Raw genomic sequence first — 18,341 nt, forward strand, 5'->3', positions numbered from 1 at the left:
AAAGCCTCAAGGTAACCACCATGCAAAAACCTACAGTAGATACACAAAAGATGATAAGACGTGAATCTAAACATACCACTAAAGAAAGCAAACCACAAAGGAAGAGGGAAAGAGAAATAAGACACAGACAGTGAAGGGATGGGAAAAGGATTATTCCATGCAAGTGGAAACCAAAAGAAAGCTAGAGTAGCTATACTTCTATCAGACAAAATTTGAAACAGAAACCATAACAAGAGACAAAGAAGAGTATTACATAATGATAAAGGGGTCAACCCAACAAGAGGATGTAATATTATGCAAGCAATATAGGAGCAACAAATATATAAACCAACTATTAATTGACCTAAAGGGAGAAATATATAGCAATACAATAATAGGAGACTTTAATACCCTACTTACATTAATGAATAGATCATCCAAACTGAAAATCAATAAGAAAGCATTGTCTTTAAATGACATATTAGATCAAGTTAACTTAACAAATATATACAGAACATTCCATTCAAAAGAAACAGGATACCAATTCTTCTCAAGTGCACACAGAACATTCTCCAGGATAGATTACATGTTAGGCCACAAGACAAGTTTTAACAAATTTAGGATTAGAGTAAAATCATATTAAGTTTCTTTTCCAACCACAATATTATGAAAATAAAAATAAATTACAAGAAGAAAACTGGAAAATTTACAAATATGTAAAGATTAAACATGCTATTAAACAACCAATGGGTCAAGAAAGAAATCAGAACCAAAATTAAAATAGTACCTTGAGACAAAAGAAAATGGATATACAACATACTGAAATATAGGGGATGCAATGAAAGCAGTTTTAAGAGGAAAGTTCATAGTAATAAATGCCTAACTCACAAATAAGAAAAATTTCAAATAAGTAACATAAATTTACACTCTGAGGAAAAGAAGAACAAAGCCCAAGTTTTATAGAAGAAAGGAAATAACAAAGATCACATCGGAAATAAGTGAAATGGAGTCAAAAGAAATGACTGAAAAATAATCAATAAAACCAAGAACTGGTTCTTTGAAAAGATAAACAAAAATGACAAACAATTAGCTAGACTCACAAAGAAAAAAAGATAAAAGGCTCAAATAAATAAAATCAGAAATAAAAGAGGAAACATGACAACTGATATCACAGAGATACAAAGGATCCAAAGGGACTACTATGACAATTATACACCAGCAGTATGGACAATCAAGAATAAATTCATAAATTACTACAATATACAACCTTCTAAGACTGAATCATGAAGAAAGAAAAATTGAACAGACTGATTACTACTATTAAGGATAATGAATCCATAATTTTATTTATTATCTCTGGAAATTGGCATTGTTAGGGATATTTATTCTTTTCTTGCTATTTTCTGAATATTTTAAATGTTCTACAGAGAGTACATGCTGTTACAATAAATACATACAAGTAACAGTATAAAAAAGAAAATAGCCTTGTGGGTTCTTGCTACTAAGTTTAACCTCACATTCAGTACATTTACAAAGCTAATGATCATTTTCCCTGGAACCTATCAGATTTTCCAGTGTTCGTTCACAGTGATTTCTTCAAATCCAGATACTTTTACTGAAAGCAGAGAAATTGTCAACAGTAAAGATGCAGGAATAAAGATGCAGACAAAGAGGATGGACTTGAGGACACATGGAGGGGGAAAGGTAAGCTGAGACAAAGTGAGAGAGTGGCATGGACATATATACACTACCAAATGTAAAACAGATAGCTAGTGGGAAGCAGCCGCATAGCATATGGAGATCAGCTCGGTGCTTTGTGTCCACCTAGAGGGGTGGGATAGGGAGGGTGGGAGGCAGATGCAAGAGGGAGGAGATTTTGGGATATATGTACACATATAGTTGATTTACTTTGTTATACAGAAGAAACTAACACACCACTGTAAAGCATTATACTCCAATAAAGATGTTTAAGAAAATAAATAAATAAATAAAACTCCTTACAAACAAAAGTCCAGGACCAGGACACTTCCCTGGTGAATTCCATCAAATATCCACAGAAGAATTAATACCAATCTTTCTCAAACTCGTCCAAACAACAGAAGAGGAGGAAATATCTCCAAACTCGTTTTACAAGACCAGCATTACTCTGATACCAAAACCAGACAAGGTCACCACAAGAGAAGAAAATTACAGACAAACATCCCTTAATCACATAGATGCAAAAATCCTCAACAAAATGTTAGCAAACTGATACAACAATCTATTAAAAGGATCATACATCACGAGCAAGAGAGATTTCTACCAGTGCTGCAGAAATGGTTCAATATCTACAAATCAATCAATGTGATATACCACGTTAACAAAATGAAGAACAAATGTTGTATGATCATCTCAATAGCTGTAAAAGAAAAATAATTTTACAAAATTCAACATTTATTTATGACAAAAACTCTCAACAAAGTGGGTACAGAGGAAACATACTCAACAAAAAATAGGCCATGTATAACAAACCTACAGATAATGTAATACACAAAGATGAAAAGCCGAAAGCAATTCCTCTACGATCAGGAAGAAGAAAAGGATGCCCACTCCTGCCACTTTAATCAAACATATTATTGGAAGTCCTAGCCACAGCAATTTGGCAAAATAATAATAATAATAATAATAAAAGGCATCTATATTGGAAAGGAGAAAATAAATCTGTCACTATTTGCAGATGACATGATAAAGACTACCAAAAAACTGTTAAAACTATAAATAAAGTTGCAGGATACAAAACTGATTAACAAAAATCTATTGCATTCCTATACAATAAAAATGAACTATCCAAAAGAGAACTTAAGAAAACAATGCCACTTACAATTGCATCAAAAAGAATAAAATAGCTAAGAATACATTTAACAAAGGAGGTGAAAGACCTGTACACTGAAAACTATATGTCCTTGATGGCACAAGACACAAACAAGTGGAAAGATATTCCATGCTCATGGATTGGAGGAATTACTATTGTTAAAATGTCCATAGTACTGAAAACAATCATCAGGTTCTAGGCATTCCTTATCAAATTTTGAATGGCATATTCAAAGAAATAGAACAAACAATCCTAAAATTTGTACGGAACCACAAAAGACCCTGAATAGTCAAAGCAATCTTGAGAAAGAACAAAGCTGGAGGCATCATGTGCCCTGACTTCAAACGATATTACAAAGCTATGGAAATTGAAACAGTATGATATGGGGGGAAAAACAGACATCAATCAAGGGAACAGAGTAGAGAGCCCAGAAATAAACCCACACATCTATGGTCAATCAATTTATGATGAAGGAGCCAAGAATATATAATGGAGAAAGGACCGTCTCTCTGATAAATGGTGTTGGGAAACTGGAAAACCACATGCAAAGAATGAAACTGGACCACTTTCTTACACCATTCAAAAAAATTAACTCCAAACGAATGTAAAGACTTGAATGTAAAACATGAAACTATAAAACTTCTAAAAGAAACACAGACAATAAGTTCCTTGACATAGGTCTTATTGAATTTGGGGGGTTTGACACCAAAAGCAAGGCATCAAAAGCAAAAATAAACAAGTGGAACTACATCAAACTAAAAAGCTTCTGCAGAGCAAAGGAAGCCATCAACATAATGAAATGGCAACCTACTAAATGGGAGAAAATATTTGAAAATCATATATCTAATAAAGAGTTAATATCCAAAATACATGAAGAACTCATAAAACTCAATTGCAAAAAAAAAATAGTTTCAATCTGAGTAAAAAATGAGATGATCTGAATAGACATTTTTCCAAAGAAGACATACATATGATCAATAGGTACATGAAAAGATGCTCAAAATCACTAATCAACAGGGAAATGCAAATCCAAACCACAATGAGACATCACTTCACACCTGTCAGAATTGCTACTGGCATAAAGACAAGAAATAACAAAGTGTTGGTGAAAATAGGTAAAAGGAAACCCTTGTGCACTGTTGGTGGGAATGTCAACTGGTGCAGCCACTATGGAAAAGATTATGGAGGTTCCTCAGAAAAACTAAAAATACAACTACCAGATGATCTAGGAAATATCCACTTCTGGATATTTTTCCAAAGTAAATGACAACACTAACTGGAGAAGATATATGTAGTCCCATGTTTACTGCAGCATTATTTACATTAGCCAAGGTATGGGAACAGCCTATGGGTCCACTGTTGGATGAACGGATAAAGAAAATATTATATATATATATACACATACATAAGTGCATGCACACATGCATGCATGCACGCACGCACACACACACACACACAGAGTAAAACATTATTCAGCCATGAAAAACAATGAAACCTTGACATTTGTGACAACATGGATGGACCTTGAGAGGATTATGCTAAGTCAAGTATGTCAGACAGGGAAAGACAAATACCATATGATCTCACTTACATGTGGAATCTAACACAAAATAAAACAAAAACTAAGCATATAGATACAGAGAACAGACTGGTAGTTGCCAGAGACAGGAACTGGAGGTGGGGGGCAAAATGGGTGAAGGGAGTCAAAAGGTACAAACTTCCACTCATAAAATAAACAAGTCTAGGGGATGTAATATACAGCACAGTGACAAAAGTTAATAATACTGCACTGCATATTTGAAAGTTGCTAACAGAGTAAATGTTAAAAGTTCTCATTATAAGAAAAAAAGTTCTTTAATTATGTATAGTGATAGATGTTACCTAGACTTGTGGTGATCCAGTTACAATATATATAAATACTGAATCACCATACTGTATACCTGAAAATAATATAATGTATGTCAATTATACCTCAATCAAAAAATTTTAAAGATAAAATATTATTTTATATCTGACAAGTCTGTATTGGATCAACTGTCCTGAACAAAAAGGGAAATATCTAGATTACCAAAACCCCACAAAAATCAATATACAGTTAATTTAAAGATTCAAATTCCAGATAATAATGAACTGATATAACCAAAAGGCAAAAGGCAAAATTCCAAGCAAAAGATAGTGCATAGAAAATTTTTTTAAATAATATACAAATGAAGTAAATAATAATATAAAAGGTTAAACTTCTTACAACACTTATTACTGTTTTTGTTTTTTCCTTACCTGTGAATGCTTAATTTTATCATTTTCTTTTTGTCCACCTGAATCTGCCACTAGTGTTTTTCTTGTGTCTTTCTCCAATGGTATATATTTTGAATCTTCACCTTTAACTTTTATTTTATCAATACCCATTTCTGTTGTTGTCTTGGTCTTTCCCTCACTTTTAAGTAACTCCATTTCTTGATCTTGGAAATAGTCAAGTTGCTCCTTAGCTCTTTCAGCTTCCTGTTTTTAAAAAAGTAACTTTGTCAAGCATTATTTCTATGACATTTTCCTGCCAACATGACAACGTTCAGGAATCTTCATATATTCATGCCCACACTGGTTGGTTCTTAATTTTATTTTTACAGAGTTACAGGAAACTAAATTAAACCACTGGTATAATCCATAGTTTAACAGATCCAAATTAAAATTTAAAACTATGAAGAAACCTCTTCTATTTAAAGGGCTATTTTTATACACAAGAGGTTCTACTGGCCACTGTTTTTTAAGGCTCTAATTATAATACAGGCACAATGAAAGTTAATAAAATGCATACATTACACATAGAATGTACCCAAGATAATTAAGATCTGTAATGTATAACAAAAGAAAATGTGAAAGGTAATTTATTTCTTCTAGAATAGATTTTTTAATGTCACTTTTAATATTAACAAAAGTTATTTGGGGCTTCCCTGGTGGCTCAGTGGTTGAGAATCTGCCTGCCAATGCAGGGGACACGGGTTCAAGCCCTGGTCTGGGAAGATCCCCCATGCTGTGGAGCAACTGGGCCCGTGAGCCACAACTACTGAGCCTGCGTGTCTGGAGCCTGTGCTCTGCAACAAGAGAGGCCGTGACAGTGAGAGGCCCATGCACCCCAATGAAGAGTGGCCCCTGCTTGCCACAACTAGAGGAAGCCCTCACACAGAAACGAAGACCCAACACAGCCATAAATAAATAAATAAATAAATTTTTTAAAAAAAGTTATTTGTATGAAAGAAAGAAAAAAGTTCACAGTTTCACCACAAACAGAAAGCTCACTGTTAACATGTTGATATATACTCTTTTTAAGTATTTCTAGTTATAGCTAGTGCATATATGTATATGTATTTTTAAACTTTTATCTAGACTGGATCATACTATACATAGAGGCATAATATGCTCTTTTCATTAAATAATGTCACAAGGTATGTTTTCATGATGATAATTATACATACAAATCAGAATAGCTATCAGAAGTACATTTTAATAATATACCTTAATTAATTTAGCAAATTTCTTATCAGTGGACATATTGGTAATTTTTAAAAATTTGCTATTAAAATTTTTCTATTCTACATACTTGTACAAAATCTGTGTACATTTTTTTCTTTTTTACAATAAATTTTTAGAAGTGGAATGGTTCACTGTAAAGACTATGTCTTTCCAAGACTTTTGTTATGTATTTTCTTCCAGAAAAGTATCAATCCATACTGACAATAGAAGTATGTGAAAGACTGCTCATTGCAGCATAAATCCACAAATATTGGTTATTTCTGTTCCTTATATTTTTAACAAAATGGTAGGTAAAAAATATGTATCCCTCTGCTATTTTAAAATGCATTTATTTGATAACTAGTAAGGATGAATATATCTGTATGCATTTATTGGCCATGTGTGTTTCTCAATTATGACTTGCCTATTTGTGTCCTTTGTCTATTTAAGAGGAAGAATATCCATATTTCCTGTAGATTTGTAAAAGATCTTGATATGAAACATTTAATAAAGATTTTACATTTATCTGTATATCTCATGAGTTTTTTAACCATAAAAAGTTTTATTTTATATATAGCCAAATATATTAACATATTCCTTTATGGTATAATGCTTAGGAAGCCTTGTTCTAGCCAAGACATGTAATTGTTACTCAGTGTGTCTTCCAATATATTAATAGTTCATTTATTACTTCTGGATCTTAAACCAATCTGCAACTTATTTTAGTGTATTACATTAACTAGAAACCCAACAATGTTTTCACAGTAGTTTACTTTTGTGACTATTTTATCCTTCTATGAAAAAATTTTAATAACTAAAACTATAAAATTACTACAATCATTTGAATCTGTTTCTAGACTTTTCATTCAGTACCAAATCCAGAACCACACTGCTTTAGTTATTGTGTTTTTATATTGATTTTTGGAGGGGCAAATCCTCCTTAATTGTTCTTCTGTGAAATCACCAGTTTCTTATCTCAATATATCCTATAATAATTATGCTAATTTCAAAAAAAAACCCCTGTTTGTATCTAGAAATAAATTGCTTTAAGTTTATATATCAATTTTCTTTCTAGCTTACTGTTTTGGAAAGAATACACACTAAATTTTATTAATACATTTCCACTGCATAAAATGAGAATACTTTAAAAATGGCAAAATAATATAATATACAGACTTATTAGTTTACAAAGTTAAAATTATTCATTTAAAAAGTTGTTTATAGATATTTTCTTTCCTTGTTAACAATTTCAAAGGAACATGATATCTTTTTACCTGTAAAGCTTGTTTCAGTTGTTCCCGAAGAACTCTGTTCTCGATTTTCAGAGCATGTGCTACTTTCTAGGATGTAATATGGGAGGAAAGTATTCATTGGTGTTTTTGTTTTTCTTAATTTATTGTCATAATTATTACCTTTCTAAAGTGCATAGTCAAGATGATGATTTGAGCATAAACATTTACTGCACACTTCTCAGGCAGAATGGTGGATAACTTCTGTAGCTATAGCTTCCTATTGATTTTCCATATGAAAAGTGACCTTGAATCTACGAAATTATAACTACAGTAAACATTTCATTACTCCTTTTCTCAAGGCCTGAAATATTTAAATACAAATATTTCAAATTTTAAGAAAAGAAGCAACTCTACTCTTAACACAAAAATATAGTTCTGATTTTGTAAGAAAGAGTAGATTCTACTATGCATGCAAAGTCTCAAGGATTCTCCATCAGATGGAAGACAGTTTGAGGAACCATATCTAAAGTTCCCAGTTTCTTTCTTTCCTTTTTTTTTTTTTGATGATAGCCATTCGGACTGGTATGAGATGATATCTCATTGTAGTTTTGATGCATTTCTCTAATAATTAGTGATGTTGAACATCTTTTCATGTGTCTCTTGGCCATCTGTATGTCTCCTTTGGAGAAATGTCTATTTAGGCTTTCTGTGCATTTTTTGATTGGGTTGTTTGTTTTGATGATATTAAGCCACATGAGCTGTTTGTAAATTATGGAGACTAATCACTTGTCACATCATTTGCAAAAAAAAAAAAAAAAAGTGATACAAATGAACTTATTTACAAAACAGAAACAGGCTCACAGACTTAGAGAACAAACTTATGGTTACTATGAGGGAAGCATGGGTGGAAGGGATAGTTAGGGAGTTTGGGATTGACATGTACACACTGCTATATTTAAAATGGATAACCAATAAGGAACTAGCACAGGGAACTCTGCTCAATATTCTGTAACAACCTAATTGGGAAAAGAATTTGAAGAATAGATACATGTATATGTAACTGAATCACTTTGTTGTACACCTGAAACTAACACAACTTTGTTAATCAACTATACTCCAATATAAAATAACAAGTTAAAAAAAATAAAGTCCCTGGTTTTGGTTCTGGTATAGCAGAGCAAGTTCCTACTGGACAAACCCTGCTACACACAACAACCACAAACTCTAAACAAAATACAAATATCAACACTAGAGAGCAAAGAAGAGTAGGTAGATTCTTGAGATAAGCTGACACTTGGAAGAAAGGAAGAGTCTTACATAAGATCCTTGTTTCCTGGCTTCTAGTCTGAGGGCAAACCCTCTGAGCCAGGCAGAACCCTAATAGCTAATTCAAACAAACAAACAAACCTGAGGTTTTAGACCTTAAAAACCAGGGTACAGAGTTCAGGGCAACCACAGCCACTGTAAAGGTCAGGGGAAATCACACAAAGAAGGGAGCCAGAGAGAGGGAGCCCCAAACCACTTGTACAAACTACAGAAATCTACCCCTGACCCCTTAAGCATATATGCATAAGGAAGATTCTAAACAGCCTAGCAAAAGCTACAAGAAATGAAATGTGTTTAAGTTAATGCCTAAATACAAAATTTTCATTTTGTACCCAATCATGTTAATAATAAATTAAAGCAAAATAAATAAAAATAGTACCAATCATAAGAAGAATATAGCAGAATCCAGAGCTTCAACAACATGACATTCACAATATCCAAGATACAATTAAGAATTATTTGAATCTGAAGAAACAGGAAAATGACACTTACTCTTAAAAGAAAATTTACAGGGAAGGTGGTTAAAGATAGGGCACAGCAAGAGCCTGGACTGACCTCCTACCATGGAATCAGCAAATATCTACATACAGATCAGTTCCCTCTGAAAAGAACTTTAGAACTAGCCAAACAAGTACTCCACAACAAAGAATAAAAAAGGACTATATCAAGACAGGTAGGAGAAGCAAAGAAACACTCTCACCAGAAACCCTACCCACAGCATGACAGCACACTTTAGAGAGGGATCTCACCAGACAGGCACTTTTCCCAGAGGAGCAAGGGATGCTTCCCATATCAAGTACCCTGGCTCCTGGGATCTACACCAGAGAGAGGAACCCCTGAAATGCCTTTCTTTGAAAACCAATGGGGCTGACATCCAGTGGTCCCAAAGTGCTATAGAAAACTGAGAACCCCCTCCCCCCAAAGGGCTGACATGTGGTCTCACTCACCTGGAGACCCAGGGAAATAACAGCGGTCTGAAAAGTGCCACGATTATATGTGAAGGGGAGTCATTTACAAATCTAAAAGCATCAGCTGGAGGGGTGGTGGACAGTAGAAACACTCCCCGGAAACAGAAGCACTGGCAGACACCATTATTGCACTCCCCACCTAACCTGCTAGCACAGGCTGTAGAGCTTGGATGCAGGGGTGAGCCAATCATGGCAATACCCCACTGCACTACTGAAGCCAGAGAACTCCAGACGCTGCAGTGTTCCCCCACTCCCTGGCTAGGATGGACAGGAATGAATGGTCACAGCATTTTCCTGCAACCTAGCTAAAGTCTGTAAGTGCAAGCAACTACTCTACTCCCTCTCCCTCTGGCTGGGGTTGGTGAGTGCAAGTAGTCATGGTATTATCCCTCTCCCAGACTAAAGCTGACTCAACACTCCCCTGCCCCCTAAGCTGATGGTGGCAAGACTGAGAAGTCAGGGTCTAAACCCAATGCATGCACACAGACAAGGCACTCTCAATGCTGCATTGCTAAAGCCTGTGGGCATGCAGTCAGGTCATTTTCCCACTGCCTTCCTGAAGCAAGAGAGCAAGACCTCCCCCTACACTCCCAGCTACCCAGCTAAAGCCAGTGGGAGTACACAATCCACACGAGGGAAACCCCCTGATCACTTAGCCCCAGTGGCCCATGGGGCTGGTGTTCCTGAGTTCCATGGGACTGTAACATGGATAGAGTTATTGGCAGGCCACCACCCACAGTTTTCCTGTGAAAAAGGCCTATTTACTTAGCCTGGAGCTTCACCCTGAGGGACAGGCTTCAGGTTTACCACACTTTTAGAGGCTAAGAACACACTCGCAGGAAACGTAACTAGGGAGACATCATGCTTGTGTACCCCCTTGGCCTCACCACAGCTTGACAAGACTCCTGAGAAAGAAGCTTATATACTCATTAGGAGCTTTGCTTTTTGCAAATGTCACCCAGGGGACACCTCCAGATCTCCTGGTCTGGAGACTAGCAGGGATTACAATTGTGGCCACACAGCATAGTATATATCTGCACACTTTAACAGCTACCACCTGAGGGCCTGGCATCCAATCAACCTGAAACTAGGTGTTAAATCAGATTCCTCCCCTTGGAACACTGACAGGGCATGGCACACCATCGATAACAGAAACACTTCAAGAATTAATCAAGCAGCACCCCCCACAAAACCAGGATGGGTAAATGTTCTGAGCCCTGCTCTGCCCATGCAGTAAACAGGCCACAACTTGGCCAGGCAAGGGCTTCAAGCCCTACCTAGCCCACACAGAGACCTAGCTACAACCAGGACAGACAAGTGACTCAAACTTGTGCACCAGCCTTGGTTGCATCACAGCTGGTGGATGCAGTCCAGTGTGAGGGATGCCCACAAACTGCTTTGACTCTTGTGGTCAGGGAAGATTGCGCTTTTAGACCACACAGAACAGCTCCTATAGAAGACCACTCCTTCAAGACTGCAGGAGGTAGTCACTTCCCCTAATACCTATAGACAAACAGAGAGACAGGCAAAATGAAGAGACAGGGGAATATATGTTCAACACCATAGACCAAGGCGAATACCCAGAAAAAGACCTTAATAAATCAGAGATGACCAACCTAAAAGATTTTAAAGTAATGATCATAAAAAAGCTCACCAATTTCAGGAAAGGAAAGAATGAGCATAGTGAGACCTTTAACAAAGAGTCAAAAAATACAAGAAAATACCAAACAGGAAGTTATAATGAACTGAAAAACAAACTAGATGGGTTCAACAACAGAATGATTGAAAAAGAAGCACAAATAAGCAAGTAGGAAGACAAAGCAATGGAAAACACTCAGAAAGAGCAGCAAAATGAAAAAAGAATTTTAAAAAGTGAGGATACCTTAAGGGGCCTCTTGGACAACATTAAACAAAATAACATTTGCATTTATGGGGGTCCCCAAAGGAGACAAGAGAGAGAAAAGGCCAGAAAAATTACTTGAAGAAATAATGGCTGAAAAATTCTCTAATCTGGGGAAGAAAACAGACATCCAGGTACAGAAAACAAGGAGAATTCCAAATAACATGAACCCAAAGAGAAACATACCGCTATACTTTGTAATTAAAATGGTACAAGTTAAAGATAAAGAGGGAATCTTAAAAGCAGCAAGAGAAAAGCAACTTATTAGGTACAAGGAAAACCCCATAAGGCTATGAAAAGATTTTTCAGCAGAAACTTTGTAGGCCAAAAGGGAGTGGAATGACATATTCAAAGTACTGAAAGAAAAAAAGAAACCAACCAAGAATTCTCCACCTGCCTAGGTTATCATTAAGAAATGAAGGAGAGATTAAGAGTCTTACACACAATCAAAAGCTAAAGAAATTTATAACCATTAAACCAGCCTTAGAAGAAATGTTAAAGGAACTTCTCTAAACTAAAATGAAAAGGAACTAATTAATAGTAAGAAAAAATATGAAAGTAAAAATCTCACCAGAAAAGGTAAATAAATAATAAAGGTAGTGTATGGTTGGTTCACTCATAAAGCAAGTACAAAGGATAAAAGACAAAAGTAGTAAAAGTATTAAAATACAATAATTAGTCAAGGGGTACATAGAATAAAAATATGTAAAATGTGTCATCAAAAATATAAAAACCTTGGTAGTAAAAAATATAAAGCTTTGGAATGTAACTCATAATTTATTATCAACTTACAAGAGACTGTTATATACATAGGATGTTATATGAAAACCTCACAGTAACCTCAAAGAAAAAACTTGTAGTGGATAAACAAAAGAAAATGAGAAAAGAATCTAAAAATAAAACTAAAGGAAACAATCAAATCACATGAGAACAGATAAAAAGGAAGAAAAGAACAGCCAGAAAACAATTAATGAAATGGAAATAAGTACATCCATATCAAATTTACTTTAAATGTAAAAGGACTAAACTCTCCATTCAAAAGATATAAGGTGGCTGAATGGTTAAAAAAAACATTATATATGTGTTTATAGGAGACTCACTCAAACCTACCAAATGGAAGTGAAAGAATGGAAAAAGATACATGATGCAAATGGAAACAAAAAGACAGCTGGGTAGCAATACTTATATCAGACAAAGTAGACTTTTAAAAAGACTGTAACAAAAGAGATCAATCCAACGAGAGAATATAACACTTGTAAACTTTATGCATGCAACATAGGAGCACCTACATATATAAAGCAAATATTAATAGAAATAGAGATATAAACAGCAATACAATAATAGTAGAGGACTTTAATACCCCCACTTACATCAATGGATAGAAAATTCAGACAAAAATCAATAAGGAAACACAGGCCTTAAATGACACATTCAATCAGATGAACTTACTAGATATATACAGAACATTCCATTCAAAAGAAACAATATACACTCTTTCCAAGTGCACATGGAACATTCTCCAGGATTGATCACATCCTAGGCCACAAAACAAGTCTGGATAAAATTAAGCAGACTGAAAGCATACCAAGCATTTTTTTCTGACCACAGTGGTATGTAACCAGAAATTAATTACAAGAAGAAAACTGGATAAAAACACAAACACATGGAGACTAAACAACATGCTACTTCAACAACCAATGCGCCAATGGAGAAATCAAAGAGGAAATAAGAAAAATGAAAAACAACTTTCCAAAATCTATGGGACACAGCAGAAGCAGTTCTAAAAGGGAAATTCACAGCAATACAGGCTTACTTTAAGAAACAAGAAAAATCACAAATAATATTTAAAGGAACCAGGAAAAGAACAAACAAAGCAAGTTAGTAGAAGGAAGGAAATAATAATTATCAGTGCAGAAATAAATGAAATAGAAGCTAAAAAAAACATAAAAGACCAATGAAACTAAGAGGTGGTTCTTTGTAAGGAAAACAAAATAGACAAACCTTTTGTCAGAATCATCAAGAAAAAAATGTGTGTGCAAATAAATAAAATCAGAAATTAAAGGGGAGAAATTATAATTGACACCACAGAAATACAAATAAACATAAGAGAACAGTATGAACAATTATATGCCAACAAATTAGACAACCTAGAAAAAATTTCTGGAAACATACAATCTTCCAAGACTGAATCAGAAAGAAATAGAAAATATGAATAAACCGAGTTATAATAATGAAATTGAAATAAAACTTCTAAAACTCCCAACAAAAATCCAAATGTGATGGTTTCACAGGTGAATTCTACCAAATGTTTTAAAAGAGTTAATACATACCCTTCTCAAATTACTCCAACAAATTGAGAAGGAGGGAACACTTCCAAATGTACTTTACAAAGCCAGCATTACCCCAATACCAAAACCAGGCAAAAACACTCCAAAAAAGAAAATTATAGGTCAGTATCACTGATGAACATAGATGCAAAATTTCTCTACAAAATATTGGCTAATGAAATTCAACAATACATTAAAAGGATCATACATCATGATTCAGTTGGATTCCAAACAGAGGTGCTAGGATGGTTTAACATCCAAAAATCAATCAAGGTAATATACCACATTAAAAAAAACCAAGGAATAAATATTACATAATCATCTAAATAGATGCAGAAAAGCACTTGAAAAAATTCAACATTTATTTTTGATAAAAACTCTCAACAAAGTGGGTATAGAGAGAATGTACCTCAATGTAATAAAGGCTATATATGACAAACATATAGATAACATCATACTCAATGGTGAAAAGCTGAAAGCCTTTACTCTAAGATCAGAAACAAGACAAGGATGCCCATACTCACCACATTATCCAACATAGTGTTAGAAGTCCTAGCTAGAACAATTATGCAAGAAAAATAAAGTAATCCAAATTGTAAAAGAAGAAGTAAAATTGTCATTATTTGCAAATGATGTAATACTATTATAAAAAACCCCAAAGACTTCACCAAAAAATCTATTAAAGTTGCAGGATACAAAATCAGTATACAGAATAACAAGCTATCAGAAAGAGAACTTAAGAAAACAATGTTAATTACAATTGCTTCAAAAAGAATATAATACCGAGGAATAAATCTAACCCAAAATATAAAAGACTCACTCTGAAATTTATAAGAATGATGAAAGAATTTCCACAAATGGAAAAATATTCTGTGTTCGTGGATTGGAAGAATTAATATTGTTAAAATGACCATACCACCCCAGGAGTTCAATGGATTCAATGTAATCTCTATCAAAATATCAATGGCATTTTTCACAAATAAGAACAAATAATTCTAAGATTTCTATGGTAACATAAAAGATCCTGAATAGTCAAAACAATCTTGAGAAAAGAAGAATAAGCTGGAGTTATCACACCCCGATTTCAAACTGTACTACAAAGCTATACCAATTAAAACAGGATGGAACTGCAGCAAAAACAAACACATAGATCAATGGAACCGAACAGAGAGCCCCAAACTAAACCCACACTTATATGGGTAATTAATCTATGACAAAGGAAGCAAGAATATACAATGAGGAAAAGACTGCCTCTTCAATAACTGGTGTTTGGAATGCTAGACAGCTGCATGGAATAGTCAAACTGGACTATTTTTTCACACCATATACAAAAAAACCCGCCTGAAATGTATTAAAGGCATAAATGTAAGACCTGAAACCATAAAACTTCTAGCAGAAAACATAGGCAGTAACCTCTTTGAAACTGATCTTAGCCATATTTTTTGTATATGTCTCCTCAGGGAAGGGAAACAAAAGCAAAAATAAACAAACGGAATTACAACAAACTAAAAAGCTTTTGTGCAGTGAAGGTATCAACAAAACAATAAGGCTACCTACTGAATGGGAGAAGATATTTGCAAATGATATACCGGATAAGGGGTAAATATCCAAAATACACAAAGAACTCATACAAGTCAACATCAAAAAGACAAACAACCGATTAAAAAAATGGGCAGAGTACCTAAAAAGACATTCTTCCAAAGAAGACATACAGATAGCCAATCAGTTCATGAAAAGATGCTCAACATCACTAATCATCTGGAAAATACACACAAAAACCACAGTGAGATACTCCCTTATACCTGTCAGAATGATGATCATCAAAAAGACAAGAAATAACAAGGGTTGGGGACATCCCTGGCAGTGCAGTGGTTAACACTCCACACTTCCACTGCAAGGGGCACAGGTTCAATGCCTGGTCGGGGAACTAACATCCCACATGCCACACAGTGCAGCCAAAATAAATAAGTAAATATATATATATATATATATATATATATATATATATATATATATATATATATATATATATATAAAACAAGGGTTGGCAAGGATGTGAAGAAAAGGGAACCCTAATACACTGTTGGTGGGAATGTAAATTGGTACAGCCACTGTGGAAAACAGTAGGGAGATTCCTCAAAAAAATTAAAAATAGAACTGCCATATGATCCAGTAATTTCACTTCTAGGTATTTACCCTGCCAAAAAAACCCACTAATTCAAATAATATATGTACCCCTATGTTCATTACAGCATTATTTACAATAGCCAAGATATGAAAGCAAACTAAGTGTCCATCAACAAATGAATGGTTAAAGAAAATGTGAGATGAACACACACACATATATACATACACAATGGACTATTACTCAGCCATAAAAAATGGAATCTTGCCATTTGCAACAACATGGATGGACCTAGAGTGTATTATGCTAAGTGAAATAAGTCAGACAGAGAAAGACAAATACCATATGATCTCACTTATATTATAATCTAAAAAACAAAACAAACAGACAAAATGAAATGAAAGCAGACTCAGATACCAAGAACAAATGGGTGATTACCAGGTTGGGGGGAGTGAAATAGGTGAAGGGTATCAAGAGATACAAACCCCCAGTTAGAAAATAAATTAGCCATGGGGAATGTTACATACACTGAAGGAATATGGTAAATAACATTGTAATAACTTCGTATGGGGACAGGTGGTTAATAGACTTATCATGGTGATCATTTCATAATGTATGTAAATGTGGAATCACCACGTAGCTCACCTGAAACTGTCGTAATACTGTACATCAACTATACTTTTTTTAAAAACCCCACAAACACACATATACAAATTGCTTCAGGAGAAATGAAAGGGAAAAAATAAAAGAACAGACCTAGGAATTATAATATTCAAATATCAGTTCCAGAGGGATAAAAAGAAGAAAGATAAACAATAATAAAATAAATAGGAAATAAAACTTCCTTGAGATAAATTTTAAAATTTAAGATGTAATAAAAATTTCTAGACTTCAATGAGAAATAAGAGCAAGAAGTGAAGAGATGGGGTCCCAGAAACATCAAACTATTATACCCACCTGAAACCACTTACCCAAACTTTCAATGAGAGGAAAATAATATTCTATCTGTTTAAGCCATTGAATTATATGGGATCTCTTTATATAGCAGTCTAGCCTATTTTCTAACTAATAAAGGTACAGAGAATCAAAATAACCTAGATGTAATTGAATTTTGTAAAGAGAGGAAATAAGAGGAGGACAGAAAGAAAGGGAAAAAATATATACCCCACTGTGGTAGACTACAAATAACCATAAATACTCTGCAGTAGTTCCCAAAGGTGAAATCTATTTCTTCACCCCTTGAAAATAGGCTGGCCTGTGACTTGCTTTGGCCAATAGGATGCAATGCAAATAGCACTATCTGAGGTCTGAGTTTAGGCCTCAAGAAAGTCTTGCAGGGGCTGGAAGACTGTCAAGTGGCTGCATTTTGTTTTGTTCTCTTTCTACTGAGAATCCTTCTGTAGACTACCCAGGGCTGGCCTCCTGGAAGAGAAGACTAAAAGAGGTCCTCTCTGTCCTAGATGCCCCAGCTGGGATTCCATACATACCATGCCTGCCCAGAGAGAACATCTATCCAGCCACTAAGAGAAATAATGAGTATCTGCTATTTTAAATCACTAAGTTTTGGAGTAATTTGTTATTAAGGAAAAGTTGACTGGTATATCTAGCAATAGAAAATGTACACTATGTCATTAGAACATTTACAAAAATTGAATATTGTGTTGGATTACTTCCATAAATGGGGGCAATTTCTCCTACTCTATGCCACTCCTCCCCCTGAATATAGACTAGCCTAATCACTAGGACTTCCTTACAGAATATGCTGAAAAAACTTCAAGGGTTTATAATCCCTGCCTGTAACAAGCTTAACTGTTTTTGCTTTTGCCTGCTTGGTTCTCAATCACCATATAAAGAAGCTTGACCCTGGTGGCGCAGTGGTTGGGAGTCCACCTGCCGCTGCAGGGGATGTGGGTTCGTGCCCCGGTCCGGGAGGATCCCGCGTGCCGCGGAGCGGCTGGGCCCGTGGAGCCATGGCTGCTGAGCCTGTGCTCCGCGCAACGGGAGAGGCCACAACAGTGAGAGGCCCGTGTACCACAAAAAAAAAAAAAAAAAAAAAAAAAAAAAAGAAGCTTGGGCTAGACTAGTGAATGATAGGGCACCAGACATGTGAGAAAAACTATCTTGGA

At 34.9% G+C, this 18,341-nt stretch overlaps 1 protein-coding gene across 1 annotated transcript in view; it reads right to left on the reverse strand.

Moving 5' to 3' along the window:
• Positions 1 to 18,341, reverse strand: part of CCDC7 (coiled-coil domain containing 7) — a 255,469-nt gene that overhangs the window by 155,586 nt on the left and 81,542 nt on the right. Inside the window, exons 14-15 of the mRNA XM_067030362.1 lie at positions 7,612 to 7,677; positions 5,108 to 5,329 (exon numbers count right to left, since the gene is read on the reverse strand). Coding sequence (XP_066886463.1) covers positions 5,108 to 5,329; positions 7,612 to 7,677 — 288 coding nt within the window. The remainder of the gene's footprint in view (positions 1 to 5,107; positions 5,330 to 7,611; positions 7,678 to 18,341) is intronic.

The sequence above is a fragment of the Kogia breviceps genome, chromosome 3 (assembly GCF_026419965.1).
Source record: "Kogia breviceps isolate mKogBre1 chromosome 3, mKogBre1 haplotype 1, whole genome shotgun sequence".
NCBI lineage: Eukaryota > Metazoa > Chordata > Mammalia > Artiodactyla > Physeteridae > Kogia > Kogia breviceps.